This window comes from Leptopilina boulardi, unplaced genomic scaffold (genome assembly GCF_019393585.1).
Source record: "Leptopilina boulardi isolate dan_hultmark-lab unplaced genomic scaffold, ZJU_Lbou_2.1 LbouV2_132, whole genome shotgun sequence".
NCBI classification, from domain to species: Eukaryota; Metazoa; Arthropoda; class Insecta; order Hymenoptera; family Figitidae; genus Leptopilina; species Leptopilina boulardi.
The window spans coordinates 123,913-141,413 of record NW_026137677.1 but is presented as its reverse complement, the minus strand read 5'-3'; the positions used below and the strand labels follow the sequence as shown (position 1 = coordinate 141,413).

The window sequence follows — 17,501 nt, the reverse complement described above, 5'->3', positions numbered from 1 at the left end:
AACAAAATCTGTAATAAATAAAAAAAAAACTTAAATACTGTAAAAGGCCTCTAAACATCATTAACAAATTTATAATAAAAACAGTTTGAAAGAAATTTAACAAGAAAAAATTAAAATTATATAATGGGGTATAGTAGAAAAAAAAACCTACTCTGCAAAATGTTAATATTTAAAATCATGAATTTTTAAAAATCAAAGTATTATTTATTCATGAAAAGATTTCAACAATTTTTTTTATTTTAACCCTTAAAATGTAGAATTTGTTTAAAAAAATTAATTATTAGGTTCAGTCCGGAGAAGTTGGTAATAGGCGTCCGGGATAAAATCATTCTTTGGCTTTTTGCTTTATCAGAATTCTTAATTTAAAGTGATTAATGTCTTCTCATTTATCAATAAATTCAGTGCAATTTTCATGAAGCCAAAGGTGACAAATTCATGTCATATATCAACTATTTTTTCAGTTGACTTTTTTTTATTCCAATTCGTTCACAGCTTTGTCTTCAGCTAAGGAGACCCTTCCTGACTTTTTTAATTTTATATCTTTGTTCCTGATCAAAAATAAGTTCAACCAATCGTAGCCTGCTTTTCTCTCTTCCTTATTAAATCTATGCTTTAAACTCAAATGCTCTGCAAAACTATATGCGATTATTCGAACATCAGTTTTAGTTAGAGAAAATCCTTTCTTTTGCATTTCTATAATATGCAAAGCTAGTTTCCTCTCATTTTCTATTCCGAAAATAGAAGACGGACCTAAAGGTCCTTTTTTATCATTATTATTCTTAATGCGCCTTTCTAAGGTCTTCCTCGGAATTCCATATGTTTTAGAAGCCGCTAAAACCGACATACCCTTAATTTTGACAGCGTCTATGGCTGTTTTTAGTGATTCTTCACTCCAGTTGCCTCGTATATTATCACTTTTCCTTTTATATTGATTAGGCATCTAAAAAAAAAGATAGAAAAACTGAAATGAATTTAAATATATATAAGATAATAATGCAAAATTATATAAATAAAATATAACAAATAAGCAAATAATTGAAAAGTACCCAAATTCGAGAATTTTTTTGAATCAGTTAATTTTCTTTTAAAAAAGAGCATAAAATTAATAAAAATAATAACATTTTCCACGATAGAAAGTAAAAGAAGACAAGACCATCTTTTCTAATGTTAGAAGACAGATTGACAGAACTAATATTTAAATAAATAAAATTCTTAGATAAATTTGAGGTTATGACAAAAAATTCAAAATTATTCTATAAAATAATATAACACCAGTGAGGAACGTGAACTCATTATCTTTTTTCAGAACTAGTCAAAATAATAAATAATGATTTTACTTACTTTTTCATTATTTTTCGTCAAGTTTTTTCTTTTGATTATGTTGTCACAAAGACAAAACAATGCGAACTAACCTAACTTTTAATAAGCGACATCTAGCAGAAAATTCTGAAAAATATTTGAATTTTCGATCTCTCTCGACTTACTCTATAGTAAAAAGGAACTAATTCTAATTTTTAATAAAAAAAAAATTATTTAAAAAAATACAGTCAAATTCGACTAATTGAATTGGTTACTCGAAATTTTGGCTAAACTGCATAATAGGTACGTAAAGAGAGAAGTTGTCTTCACTATGTAACAGGTAGTGATGCCAACTATATAAAAATTAACGCGCGACATTTAAATTCTCTCAAATATTTACCTTTAAAAACTTTACTTTTTTCCCACCCGACTTTAAGGCCTGAGCAGAATAGAAACGTAACCGGAATCGTAATCGCAAACGCAACCGGAAGAATGAGTTAGAGAAGGACAAACAATATGTCTATCATTCTCTAACTCATTCTTCCGGTTGCGTTTGCGATTCCGGTTACATTCCTATTCTGCGTTGGCCTTTATCCGCAGAATACTTTCGGCCATATCCGATTCCCCCCACTCCAAGGTTTCCTTATGCTGACACTACATTGGCTGCGCGAACGTGTATGTGAATGTGAACGTGTGAAGTCACCCATTTGAATAAAGAGGGGTACAGAGATATACATCTATACCCCTCTCTATCATTAGGTACACGTTCGCGTCCACGTTCGATGCGCCTATTGTAGAACCAACTTTAATGCTGACTCTACATTGGCTGCGCAAACGTGTACGTGAACGTGTGACGTCACCCATTTGAATAACATTGTGACGTCAGCATGTTCACGTTTGCGTGATTCTACATTGGCTGCGCAAACGTGTACGTGAACGTAAACGTGCTGACCTCACAAGTCACAATGTTAGGCTGGTTCCACAATGGGCTCGACGCAAGGTAAACGCAGCGTTGACGAGACGCAACCCAATGCTAATCAAATAGGGATGCGTAGCGTCAACGCTGCGTTTACCTTGCGTCGAGCCCATTGTGGAACCAGCCTAAGGCTGCAGTCCCATGGCAGCGTTTTGCGTTGCGTTTTGTCACTAGACCATGAGTGTAAAAGAGATGCAGATATATGTTTGCTATGTTTACACTCAGGGTCTAGTGACAAAATGCAACGCAAAACGCTGCCATGGGACTGCAGCCTAAGGCCCTCTCCAGAATGGAGCTAAACGCAGACCAAGAAGACTAGAATAAGGAGGTCTAACTCAGGTAGTGGGGGTACGTAAAGAATTGGTTTTCGAGGTAGGCCGAAAGGCAGAGTGTGCGGTAGACTTCTGCGCACACCAATACATATACATTTTTGTTGCCTTGTCAAGAATTACTGAAACTTGTATGTATTGGTATGCGCAGAAGTCTACCACACACTCTGCCTTTCTCGAAAATCCGAGACGCCTACTTTTTCCTCAATTTTTAAATAACCGAATTTTTAATTAACATAATTTAAAATTACAAAAGTGTTAATAAACCGAATTTAAATATTTCAGAATTTTTAAAAAACCGAATTTTTATAGTTCCAAATTTTCAGTTTACACAATAAAAAAATAATCGAAATACCATTGGTTATAATTTTTATGTTCTCGAATATTAAAATTACAGAAAATGAAAAGAGCAGAAGTTTCACTTGACAGACTTTCTGTTCAACCTAATTGCGATTGGACAAAATTTTAAGAGAACAGAAATATCAGTTAACATAATTTCAATTTTGCAGAATTTTTAGTTAACATAATTTAAAATAAACAGAAATGTCATTTGACATAATTTTTATGTTCTCGAATTTTAACTTTTCCGAAAATAAAAATAACAGAAATTTAACTTGACAGACTTTCTGTTCAACCGAATTGTGATTGGACAGAAATTTAAGAAAACAGAAATATCATTTGTCATAATTTTAATTTTGCCGAATTTTTAATTTACAGAATTGAAAAACAACCGAAACACCATTTGTCAGAATTTTTATGGTCACAAATCTCAGATTAACCGAAAATGAAAACAGCAGAAGTTTCACTTGACATACCAAATCCATTGTGTATTCATTGTTTAAACAATCATCAACAATGGATTTATTCTATCAAATGAAAGTTCTGCTGTTTTTATTTTCGGTTAATTTCAGATTCGAGAACATAAAAATTATGACAAATGACATTTATGTTTATTTTTAATTATGTAAACTAAAAATTCTGCAAAATTGAAATTATGTTAACTGATATTTCCGTTATCTAAAAATTCTGTCCAATCGCAATTAGGTTGAATAGAAAGTCTGTCAAGTTAAATTTCTGTTATTTTTATTTTCGGAAAAGTTAAAATTCGAGAACATAAAAATTATGTCAAATGACATTTCTGTTTATTTTAAATTATGTTAACTAAAAATTCTGCAAAATTGAAATTATGTTAACTGATATTTCTGTTCTCTTAAAATTTTGTCCGATCGCAATTAGGTTGAACAGAAAGTCTGTCAAGTGAAACTTCTGCTCTTTTCATTTTCTGTAATTTTAATATTCGAGAACATAAAAATTATAACCAATGGTATTTCGATTATTTTTTTATTGTGTAAACTGAAAATTTGGAACTATAAAAATTCGGTTTTTTAAAAATTCTGAAATATTTAAATTCGGTTTATTAACACTTTTGTAATTTTAAATTATGTTAATTAAAAATTCGGTTATTTAAAAATTGAGGAAAAAGTAGGCGTCTCGAAAATCCGCCTACTGCAACTACCAATTTCACACGTATACTTACCATACCCCCACTACCTCAGTTAGACTTCCTTATTCTAGTCTTCTTGACGCATCGCAATGCTAAAGGCCTAAGCAGAATAGATTCTTGAACGGGAACGCAATCGTAAACGGAAACGTAAGAATGTGTAAGACAAGGATAGCAAATATCTTTATTCTTCTCTCACCAATTCTTACGTTTCCGTTCACGATTGCGTTCCCGTTCAAGAATCTATTCTGCTTAGGCCTTAAGCAAATGGGGATGCGTCGCGTTTGCGTTGCGTTTAGCTCAGGGTTGTGCAGTTACGTGTAACTCGAGGTTGTTGACGTTGTTTACGTAAAATAAGTAATTTACGTAGAAAACTGTAAAAAAACTCGGGTAATTTACATTTTAAATATGGCGTCTGATAAACACTCGGAGTGCAGCAAAACATAACCCCTTATTCAGGCCTGCCCTTATTGGATTGATTATTGTTTAGCTCCATTCTGGAAAGGGCCTAAAGTTGGTTCTACAATAGGCGCGTCGGACGTGGACGTGAACGTGTACCTAATGAGAGAGAGGGGTACGGAGATATACATCTATACCCCTCTCTCTTAAGTCGGCTCTACAATGAACGTGTACGTGAACGCGATGTCCTGACGTCACAATGTTAATCAAATGGGTGACGTCAACACGTCGCGTTCACGTACACGTTCATTGTAGAGCTGACTTTATTAGGTACACGTTCACGTCCACGTCCGACGCGCCTATTGTAGAACCAACTTAAAATATGTAAACGAGCGAAACTTAACGCTAGTGTTCTAAAGACAGTAAATTACGTCAAGAAGAGAAAGAAGATTACGGTAATTTACCGGTAAATTACCGGATCGTTTTTTCTCTGAGAATTTATGAGAATTTTTACTTGTACTTTTATCCTTGTCTGACACGTGCGTTGTCATGACAACGTGTATGACGAGGATAAAAGTACAGACATATGTTCCTGACTGTACAATTATTATTATAATGAAAAATATCTTTGTTACAATATATAATATATATATTAATATATTAATATTGATATAATATTACATTATTATATTGAATCAGGTACATTTATATGCCTGCACTTTTATCCTTGTCTAACACACATGTTGTCATGACGACGCACATGTTAGACAATGATAAAAGTGCAGGCATATATACCCGACTGTCATCTTGTCAGTAAGAACACAGAGAAAATGAGGGTGCAGTCCCATGGAGCAGATTAGCAGATTAGACGTTGACCAATAAAAAAACAGTCTCTAACGGAAATGCAAAATTTGCCGCGAGAGACTAACTTTTGATTGGCTGAAATCTATTCTCCTAATCTGCTACATGGGACTGCACCCTTACAGTCTATTATATTCATTGTTCAAATTATTCATTTAATAACATGTTGGTCGTTTATTTATAACTTACATACTATAAAAATACATATTTAGATTTAAAAAAGGCAATTATCAATCACTTAAATGAATATTCTCATAAATTCTCTTTTTTTCGGTAATTTACCGCAATTTTCTTTCTTACCTTCTCAGGTTTCAATTTTACCGAGAATTTTAAAACACTACTTAACGCGGCCAACTCGTTTGCTTATTTTAAGAAAACCTTGGAGAGGGGGACAAAGTCGGGTGGGGGCCGCAGCTTATATTTACGAAATTATAGCAAATAAGATAATATTATTTAATTTAACGGAATGTTCTCAGTTGACCAATATTTAAATAGTTTATTTATTAATTAATACTTATTTACCAACAATAAACCACAAAGTAAATAACAAAAAGAGGTTATGTTGCCATTGATGCGGCTACAATGTCAAAAACCTGGTTTTCTACAGTATTATACGTATAATACGTCATTTATGTATTATACATTGAAAACCTCCAGAAAAGCACTTTTACCCATCCTTGCCTAAAATTGAATTTAAAGGCTTATGGAGCGGTCACACTATCTCATGCATGCACTATGCATGCTTGCAGACTGGTCACACTTCAACGAAATCTAGTGAATGTTTAGTAACTTTCTAGTAATTTTCCAAAAATTTCGGTTGTAACTAGAAAGTTACTAAACATTCACTAGATTTCGTTGAAGTGTGACCGGACAAATGTTTCTGCATGCATGCTTTTAAGCTCATCTCACATTCTAAAGATGACGGAGATATAATTATGGTTAGGGAGAGTCCAGAATAAGTGGTTTCTGAACGTCGACGTATCATTCTGTCTTTGTCTCTCCCATTGATGTCCCATAAGACCGACGCGTCGCTATCAACGCATCGACGTTCAGAAACCCGTGTTCTGGACTCTCCCTTACAGTGCATGTTCTAATCATTCTTTAAAAATTTTTCCTTTTCTGGCAAAAGTGATTTAAATGATTTTTCCCAAATATTTTACATTTCGGATATTCTACATTATCCACGTCCATTGTCATTGTTGACACGAATGAACTAACCTTTTAAAATTACATATGAATTTTCATTTATTTCAAGGACAAGTTTTTAAGTTGTGATGTTAAAATTCTACCAATCATCATCTGGTATCAGCTGAATACAAATACATGTGAATATATTGAAATGTGTTAGTGAAAATCGTCATATTGTAAATCAGTGTGTAAATCCAAATCCGGTACATCTAAAAGCAACTTATCGCAAGATGTCGGGGAATGTTTTGGGCGATGAGTTATTATGTTTTTGATGGAAATGACTTCTTTGTTGCTTACGATAATCCGGCCTAAGTTTAATTTCAAAGTGTTATAAAAGTTTCTTGTGTAATCAACGAACTTTGAAACACGTATATAACTTCTCTCGTTTTATATATGTTTAATAATAAAAGAAAGAAAAAAAAATATCGAGAGGTAGTGAATATTTTTTAAAGCACACTGTGAATGTGTATAAATTGTGTGCAATTTTTTCGCGATTAAATAAAATTATTATATTATAGTTAAACGATTTTTTTGTTTTTTTATTTTGTTTTTTTTTTTTTTGCTCATCGAAAAACTGTCATCATTTTATATATATATATAGTATTCATTGGTGATTGGAATGGGAGCAAAAGCTAGCACTGTTGCACAGTCTGCAGGGGGCAATGGCCAATCTTCCACAGGGGACAATGAAACAGCAATGCAAGGTTTTTCAATTTTACGCTCACTTCCTGGTGGTGTTGGATTACTTCAACATCAACAGGGAAATCAATCGCAAACATCACGAGTTACTGGCGATAGTAGACAAAGAGCTCGTTCATTAAGCTCTGTTCCTGATCTTTCATCTGGTGAATCTAGTACTCTTGCATCGGCTGTTGGAGTTGGTGTTGGACAAACACTAGGTCTACCACAACTTGATGTTGATGACATTGACGAAGAAAGCGGCAGAGTCTACGCTGCTCACAGCTTGCCTTCGCACATTTGGTCTTTAAATGGTACGTGTATTATTGTAACAAAGAAATTATTTTTAAAAGAGTATAATACAATTCTAGTTTGCAATTTCTTTAAATTTAATTATTTATTATTTTGAATATTACAAATTTTCTATTTTTAATTTACGCAGTTATATAAATTTTTGCAAAATTTATAAAAGAATAATCTTTCTAAAAAAAAAATGTCATTTTATCATTTCAATAATGTGTCATCATAATTGTTTTTATCACGTGATTAAATTTCCCTTAAAAAAAAAAAAAAAAAAACATTTCTATTTGCAATATAATTGCTTCGATGACGTGAATTTTGTGTGTATATTCATTTGGAATTTGAGTTCATAACCTTATATTTGGAATAGAACACATTAAAATAGAACTAGTGCTAAAAACATAGGTTAGGTTTACTACCATACACGTTTTTCTAGCTTGTTTCTTTTTTTTAATACAATAAGTTCGCATATAGTTCATTATTTTATCGGGAATTTAATAGGGGGCGTTTTTATTCTTTATTATTTGTTTGTTTTGACGTATGTCAGTAGTATGGTTGGCTTGGTAACTATTTATACAATCAATGATGGCTGGAAATGAAGTGTAAATTTTAAATTGTGTATAAAAAAATTATAAAAAAAAAAAAAATATTCACTTTTCAATTCTTGGAAATTTCAAAAGGTTATGTCTCGATTCGCGAATTTTGTTAATACAATAGGGAATAATGCGTGGGATGGATCTGGCTTAGGTTAGGTCAAGATTACTATGGGAATTATTGTGAGCTCATGCTTAAATGACACGGAAACTGAGGTTGTTCCAACACACACTATTAGAAGAGTATTGTATGGTATTGTATATAAAAATAGATTTAATATTTAAACTAATTAATTAAATTGTTAAGTTATTTAATGTATTTATTTTTTTTTTTTAAAGGTTTAAAATGTCCAGTGTGCTCCAAATTCATCCTGCCAGATGACATTGAATGTCATTTGGTTATGTGCCTGACCAAACCGCGTCTTAGTTACAACGGTAAGTTTTTTTTTCGTTTTTTTTTTAATTTTAGTTTAACAAATCTTTAAAATATTTGTAATTTTTTTTTTCTAATATAAATTTTAAAATATTTTAGAGGACATATTGGCAGATGAAAAAGGCGAATGTGTCATTTGTCTTGAGGATCTACAACCTGGAGATGTCATAGCCCGCTTGCCTTGTCTTTGCATATATCATAAAAAGTATGTTATTTTTATTATCAAATTTTTAGTTGCTTTAATATAGATATAAATAAAAAGAGAAAATATAATAGTAGGGAAACAATAATAATTATTATTATAATTTGATTTATTTTCTTTAAGAAATCTAATAAGGGAAAAATTTGAAAATAGATTTTACAGAAAATTAGATATTCAGGCCTTGAATCGACTTTAAGGCTCAAAAAAAAAAAAATATTTTTTACTTTAAATAACTAATTTTATTAAATACAGGCCTCGGATTATACGACTTTTTCGACTTATTTAAATAAAATGCGACTCTTTCGATTTTTTTTCACATTTTTTTTTTTTTTTTTTTTTACTAAATTTTTAAACAAAAGACGTCTTTTTTTAGTATACAATGCAGATATTCTTCAGATCTTCTTTATTTCAATTATTTAATAAATTTTTACCTAAAATTTTTCTCTAAATTAATTAATTACTTTTAATAATTTTAATGTTAATTCTTCACAAATTCAATTATCTTAAATTAGTTTTCAATTAAAAAATTTTTAAGTTCAATTTTTGTCTTTAATTTTACGAAGCTGAAGTACGCAACGTTTATGATAAACGATTTTTAATGAAATAATTTTTTAAAATGAAAAATTCTATTTTTCGCCTAAAAAATATTTCTTGTAATTTTCATTAATTAAAAAATTATAAAAAAAATATTTTTTAGGCAAAAATTATAGAATTTTTCATTTTAAAAAATTATTTCTTTAAAAATCGTTTATCATAAACGTTGCGTACTTCAGCTTCGTTTAATTTTTAATCAAATTCTTCAGCAACAGAAATCTCAAAAAAAAATTTTACTTTCAAATAACTTGAATAAAATTATTTTCAAAAATTTCAGTTTAAAACCTTCCAAAATTTAATGATTTTTATAATATTCTTCAAAAATTCAATTATTTGAAAGTATTTTTCAATTAAAAACTTGAAATTCAATTTTTGTCTGTAAAAATTTTATGAAATTTAATTGATGTCTGAAATTGAATAAAATCTTTTGAAATTTAATTATTTCTGAAAATTTCAATTATAACTCTTTGAAAGTTGAATTATTTTTTAATAATTTTAATATTTCTTTAAAAATTTAATTATTTAAACATTTTCAAATAATAACTCTAAAATTGAATTGTCAGAATCTAATAATATTAATAATTTAAAGTAAAATACTTTTTAACTACCTAATTAAATTTAATTAAAATAAAAAAATCGACTTTTTCGACTTTTTTTTGGAATGTAAATCGACTAAAACGACTTTCTTTGTGCTTTAAAGTCGATCCGAGGCCTGTAAAATATTAAATTCATTTGTTTAATTCCTCAATAAGAATATTATCGTTAAAATTTATTTAGAATTTTTTTTAATCGAACTAAGATAAATTTTAAAAATTTTAATTAAGTGGAACCAATTTCTAAAAAAAACTTCTTAAAGTTTGAAGTCTTATTTTTAGCAATTTATTCGAATTGAAAATTTTGGCGTACTTTTTAGTTTTAAAGGTCAAAAAAATTTCGGACAATAATTAATTTTGAAAGAGTTTTTAATTGAAATTTTTTTAAAAATTGAATTTCATAAGATTTGAAATTGAATTAAATTTTTAAAAATTTTAATTGCCGTATTTTTTTTTTTTTCTAATAACAATTCAATTTTTGAGTTTTGATTTGAAACTTTTTGAAATAATTAAATTTTTAAAGAAGTATTAAAATTATTAAATTTCAGAAAGTTTGACATAGAAAATTTTTGAAATAATTAAATTTTAGAAGGCTTTAAATTGAAATGTTTTCAAAATAACTGAATTTCAATAATTTTGAATTAAAACTTTTGTTAATTTTATTAAATAAATTTTAAAAAAAATTTAACAATTATTGTGTTTTATAAAATTTGTAATAGAAAAATAGTTTAAGATAATTGAATTAGTGAAGATTTTTATTAAAATTATGAAAAATAATTAATTTAGAGAAGTATTTTAGTTTAAAGTTTGTGAAATAATTGAAATAAAGAAGATCTAAAAATAATATGCATTGCACACTAAAAAAGACGTATTTCGTTTAAAAAATGTGTAAAAAATGTTTAAAAAATGTCGGATAAATCGTATAATCCGAGGCCTGGATGTTGTTAAAATAATAATAATAACTACTCTTTTTTTATAGGAAGGTATAAAATGATAAATTTTAATAATTACTTTATTTTTTATATTCCACTCGTCAAATGTTTCTGAAAGTTTTACGCGTATATTTATTCTGTTTTTGAATTCTTAAAAAAATTACAAAACAAACTCAATTTGTACAAAATTATGTAAATATTATTAAAATTTTACCTCCATGAAGTTGGCGTCGACGCTCAGCGTCGAAAATTGTTTTTCACGGGACCAAAAATATAAAATAATTTTAAAAAAGTTCTTGGGTCCACATAATACCTTGAAAAGTATTTCTCTAGGCATTCTTTGGAACGAAAATCTTAAGAAGAAATAATTTGACATTTGTGGTTCTATGAAAAATAATTTTCGGCGCTGAGCGTCGATGCCAACTTCATGGAGGTAAATTTTTGTATTTTTTTAAATACATAAACAATAGCCAAACAATTGTTTCTTAATCTTAAATGTTCCAAAAACATTTGTTGAGTAATATCAAAGTGAAAAATTGTTTTTTAAAAAATACACCTTTTAAAAGTCTCCTTAAAATAGTAATTTATTGTTATCAGACTTAATCTTTATGATCATTTTAATTTTAGATTTGTACACTGTCAGAATTATTTATAGCGAAGGTCCGAGTAGATTTTCAAATTAATCTTTTTGGGGAGGGGGATTGGTAAAATTTAGGTACGAAGAGCAAACAGTGTATATTAATAAATAAATAATAATTAAGAAATATCCTTGGAATAATGTTGCAAAATTTTAATTATAAATTTTTTAAACTTTCTTCAACAAAATATTCTTATATTGCGTCAATGTTTACTTTCAATGACCTTTCAAGGAGATTAATAATGAGACGTATATAATAAGACGTTATCAAAATATTTGTCGTGTTTTTCTTTCTTTAATTTATTATCTAATTAATAGACCATTTATTGTTAAATTGCAAAGAATTTTTTCTTCATTTATAACTTTTGAAATTCTTGCGAGAATTCTTGGAAAACGATGTGAATTTAATTACTGTCTTGAAACAAAATTACAAATGAACCTTGGATTTTTTTTTCCAACTAATTTTGCATTTTTCGCGGTACAATTCTCAATATTGCAATTTCTTCATTTTTTTTAATTCGTTCAATAAAAATGCGAATAATTGAAATTATAATATAATAAATATGAAAATAATAACAGATCATTGACTGTCATCTATAATTAAAAATTTTTGTCTATATTATCACGCTTTTAATAAAAAAAAAAGTAGTTCTTTTAATTAAAAAATATCTTATAAATCTTTTATTATAAATTTTATTTAAAAAAAAAATTTCTATTTTAAGTCAAAGAAAAAATATTGATTTTTGATTTAAAAATACTTAACCGTATTATCTTTAATATTAGTATTTTTAACATTATAATAATATTATTATTATTTTTTATTATTAGTCTAATTTTAACATTTTTTATATTTAATATATTGATTTATACTTTTATTTTCATTAGATATGTATTTGTATTTTAACATCTATCTTTATTCAATATTCTGAATTAAGTTTCTACTTAATATCTTAATACCTGTGGTTAATAGACAGCTATTATAATTTTATGAATAATAAACTTATAGATTTTTAATAAACAAAATTTTATATCAAAAACATATATAATATGTGCTCAAAAATAATGTACCTATAACGAAAGCAACAAAAATGTTGAAATTAAATTTAAAAAGTAAGTACATTAATTAGTACAATAGATAAAAAAATGTTTCAAAAATACACTGCCTTTGATGACGTTCAATTTTAAAAAATCTATAACTTCCTTCATTTTATCAAATAAAAAATAAAAAAACTACGTATTTTCTTAATTTTAATATTGATTTCGAAAAAAATATTTCGGGCAAAAAAAAATTTTGAATGAAAATTTCCCATGGAATGCCCCATTTAAATTTTTAATAATCCAAATTTTAATTGATTTAAGTTTCAATTTACTCAAATTTTTAGCTATTAATGTTTCAATCATTGATGATAAGTGAATATATGAAGGGTAGAATGACAAAAGGGGTCAAGCGCCAATTCACTGTTTTTACAGGAAGTAAAAAAAACATTTTTAAAAATTTTGCAGGTCATTTAAAAAAAAACTGAGAAAACCGTTTCGATATATTAGTATGTTTTAATAAATAAACAACAATTTGTTGAAATAAACCTACATATTAACGATAAAATTAAAAAAAACTGTGGTGCCTTGAGGTTATATCAACTGCGCACATTTTCTTTAAGCATTAATTATAAAAAAAATATACAGTTTAAAGAAAAACTGGAAAATTAATTTCTTTCTATGGAATCGACGAAATGAATAGAAAAAAAAATTCCTTTAAAAAATTGTTTGTTTTCAAGAAAATTACGAATTAATTGCTTGCTTTGGAATTGAGCAATACTTTCATCTTTAAATTCAATTGTTCACTTAGTATAACCATAAAAATATTTAAAAATTAATAACAAAATGATTTTAAAATTGTTTAAAATTGAAAATACATTATTATTATTATTAATTTTATTAATTAAAATAAAATTAAAATAAAATATTAAAATAAAACCTAAAAAAATAATATTTTTTTTTATTTTGATAATATTATTGACTCGTCACTTTCTTTTGTTTTTCAATCAAGTTGCAATAAAGTAAATTTGAGGCTATTTTATTAATTTAATTTTTATTAAAAACTGATTTAAATACGCAATAAAAAAGGAAATCCTTCTACAGAAATGTGTAAATGAATTTTCTTGATTTTTTTATGCAAAAACCTCATTTTCGATAAATTGGCGCTTGACCCCTTTTGTCATTCTACCCTTCATATATACCTACAAATTAATTTATAAAAATTGCCTATAATCTTCATTTATTAATTAAGACCACATAAATAATAACATAATATATATAAATTAGTTATGTTACACGTCAATTTTTTATTATTTTATCTATTTTTGGTTTTAATGTCAGGGAAATTAAAAAAATTTATTCTTGTAGCAACCCTGAATATTATGTATGTATTTAGTTTCTACTTAATATCTGGATGATACCTGTCATTGATAAATAATAAAATTATTGAATTCTAAAGAAAAAAATTTTATATTACAATAAAATAATTGAATTTACATTTAAAAAAAAATGAAAATAATTCGACTTTTTTAAAATCATTTTTTAAACAAAATACAACTTTTTTAGTATAAAATTTACACTTTCCAAAACTGAATTATTAAATGAATATTAACTAGAATTCTTCGCAAAATTACTTATATTTAATAATTTTAATCAATTTTTTTAAAAATTCTATTACTTAAAATATTTTTCAAATGAAAGTTCTTTTAAATTCAATTATTGGCCAAATTTTATGAAAACAAAATTCAATTAAAATTTATGAAAGTTTCGATTTAAAATCTCCTGAAATTCAATTATTTTTTTAAAAAATTTAAACTTTTTAATCTTAAAAAATTTAATTATTTTTAAAATTCTTCGATAAATTAATTATTTCTAATAAATTTAATCTACATTTTCGAAAAATTAATTTTTTAAAAACATTTTTCAATTCAAAATTCTCTAATATTCAATTATTATTATAATTATCAAAAGCTTATTAAAAAAATCTTCAGCATTTTAAATTTAACAAAATTTTATTTAAAAATCTCCTAAAATTCAATTACCAAGCCTCGAATTATACGACTTTTTCCGACTTATTTTAATAAAATGCGACTTTTTCGACTTTTTTTTTACATTTTTTTTACAAAATTTTTAAACAAAATACGTCTTTTTTTAGTATACAATACAGATCTTCTTAAAATCTTCTTTATTTCAATTATTTAATAAATTTTTAACTGAAATTCTTTACAAAATTCAATTATTTTAAACTTTTTTTTAGTTAAAAATTTTATGAAATTCAACAATTGTTAAAAAAAATCAAATAAAATTACAAAAAATTTCAATTTAAAAACCTTTTAAAATTTACTTATTTTTAAAATTTTCCATCTAAAACTTTCTGAAATTTAATAATAATTAAAATTATAACTCATCCGAAATATTAATTATTTCTGAAAATGTCAACTGTATAACTCTTGCAAAATTTAATTATTTTAAATGATTTTTATAATAATTCTTAAAAAATTCAATTATTTGAATGCATATTTCAATTAAAAACTTTTAAAATTCAATTTTTGTCTGTAATTTCTAATTAATTCTTCATTAACAGAAATCACAAAATTTTTTTATTAAAAATCACTTTATATGTTCAATTAATTTCAAAAATCTGAATTTTAAATCTTTGAAAATTTAAAAAATGTTATTTAAAATTATTTTCTAAATTATTTTCAATTATGTAAAATTTAATTATCGTCTGAAATTTAACAAAAATTTTTGATATTTGTAATTCTAAAAATTTCAAAGTTCAATTATGTTTAATAATTTTTAATATTTCTTTAAAAATTTAAGTATTTAAAAAAGTTTCAAATAAAAACTCTAAAATTGAATTGTTTTCAGAATTTTTTTTTTTTTTAGAAATTTGTCCTACTTGATTAAAATTGAGGAATTAATTAAATTTAATTAAAATTAAAAATTTGTCTTTTTCGACATTTCGTGTTATGTAAATCGACTAAAACGTCTTTTTTCTTCCCCTAAATTTGATCCGAGGCCTAAAAATACCAACAATATTAAATGTATTCATTAATAGTTTATAGTGATAAAAGATTAAAAATAATTTAATCTTGTATATTTAATATATTTTTGCCATAGAAAATAAATAGTAAAATAATAAAATAATACCTGAAAAAGTCCTGAAATTTTATTTGTAAAAAGTGCTAGACACCCTGAAAAAAAACATCTTAAATTTTATTTCCAAATTTTATAATTGAACACTTGGTATTAGAATACATTTTTTTTAAAACTATAATTATAATTTTAAAAAAATCTCTATTTTACATTCGTGCGTCTAATTTTTGATATCTCTTTTTTTTACAGTTGCATTGATAGATGGTTTCAAGTAAATCGTAGTTGCCCCGAACATCCTGGTGACTGATTTGTACTCTGAAATTGGAATAAATGTGAAATCAACTACTGACCCATATAGGATGCTAGCGTCGGTGAAAACCGAAATAAATGAAATGGCAGATTGTAAAGAAAAAGAAAAAAAGAAAAAAAAAAAAAAAAAAAAAAAAAAACTAGTCAAGGTGGCCGCTAGTCCGTGATGGTGATTTGTGTATATGATGATCGTATGATTGAGCGAAACTCAAGTGAATCGAACATTTAAGGACAATTAATCCAAAATTCGACCTTTTATTGTATTATTAAGCAAAGAGACAAAAAAAAAAAACAAAAAAATTAAGAAAAAAAAAGAAACTATCGCCATAAGATTAACAAAATACAATGCTATTAAAAATACACGTATCTATAGTTGCACTATTACTGTTCAATCGCTTAAACTCAATTGTACGATATTTATAAATTTTAAAAATTGTTTAACGTTTTTACATCACGATATTGCGTTAAACTCCGCGATGATTATCATTTATGATTCATATATTTGTCATTTCTTTCAATGATTGGGGGGGGGGGATTGATGAAATGTGAAGATAAATGGAAAGAATCAGCTAATTGAAACATTGGATGGGTTTCTATCATCTTATATATAGATAAGTTAGTTTTTTAATGATTTTAATAAACCAAGACAAAATGATTGTTTATGTTGTTTGCTGGAGCAAAAGTAACTAGAAAGGATATTTTTGATACTTTCATAAAATGGGGGAAAGAATGGTAATTTAAAATGAAAAAAAGAGTTTCAAAGCGAAGGACAAGCGATAATGCTGTAGTTAAAATAAAAATAATAAAAAAAAAAGGTTCTGATTTTAACCTTCATCATTATTTTTTGTGTTTCTAACAAGTACTGATTTTTTGAAACACACTAATTCAAAATTTATTTAGTACTACATCTCTTATTGTTAGTGGAAAGTTAATGTTTCTGACAATTTACATTTTTATACATCTTTATGAGAAAATAAAAAAAAAAAACAAAACAAAATGTCGAAGTAGCAGGATGTAATATAAAGTCTACGCTTTTTGTGTATAAGAATTAAGTGACTTCAATTGTATAAAAAAAAAAAAAAAAAAAACGTTCTAAAACAAATCTTAATGTCGACAAATGATTAAAAATTGTCAATTTTTTTGTTTTAAGTATTTTATTAATGAAAAACATTTTTATTAAATACATTCTCATTGTATGAGAAAGTATTATTATTTTCTTTGTTGAAAAGTGACACTGTTTTTCTCTTTTCTTGAAATTGATTTTTATTACGTTGAAAATTTTCTTGATGATTGTTTTTATTTCATGATTTTGATGGATTTTCATTATAAATCAGGCAGTGTTTAGCAAACGAAAAAAAAAAGGTTGTGTTATTAGAAAGTAGTATACTATATTATATATTCGAGATTAATTGAACAATGCTGGTTATGTTTACTCAAATGAAATTTTAAAAACTGGAGAAAAATATAATCTGCTGTTTGTATAATAGATTGTGGTGATTTTTTTTTTTCATTTACGATTAGAAATTGTAAATAAAATTACAAT

General features: G+C 26.2%; 2 protein-coding genes across 2 annotated transcripts; one reads left to right on the top strand and one right to left on the bottom strand.

Annotated features, from left to right (window-relative positions):
- Positions 1–182: 182 nt before the first annotated feature.
- On the bottom strand, positions 183–1,622 carry LOC127291335 (uncharacterized). The gene is made up of 2 exons (XM_051320408.1): positions 1,342–1,622; positions 183–940 (listed from the first exon to the last, which is right to left on the bottom strand). The coding sequence occupies exon 2, from the start codon at positions 938–940 to the stop codon at positions 473–475; it is 468 nt and encodes a 155-aa protein (XP_051176365.1). The 5' UTR covers positions 1,342–1,622; the 3' UTR covers positions 183–472.
- A 5,037-nt stretch (positions 1,623–6,659) lies between these two features.
- LOC127291351 (E3 ubiquitin-protein ligase ZNRF1) lies at positions 6,660–17,444 on the top strand. Its single transcript, XM_051320429.1, has 4 exons — positions 6,660–7,545; positions 8,464–8,559; positions 8,657–8,762; positions 15,899–17,444. The coding sequence occupies exons 1-4, from the start codon at positions 7,173–7,175 to the stop codon at positions 15,954–15,956; spliced, it is 633 nt and encodes a 210-aa protein (XP_051176386.1). The 5' UTR covers positions 6,660–7,172; the 3' UTR covers positions 15,957–17,444.
- The last annotated feature ends 57 nt before the right edge of the window (positions 17,445–17,501 follow it).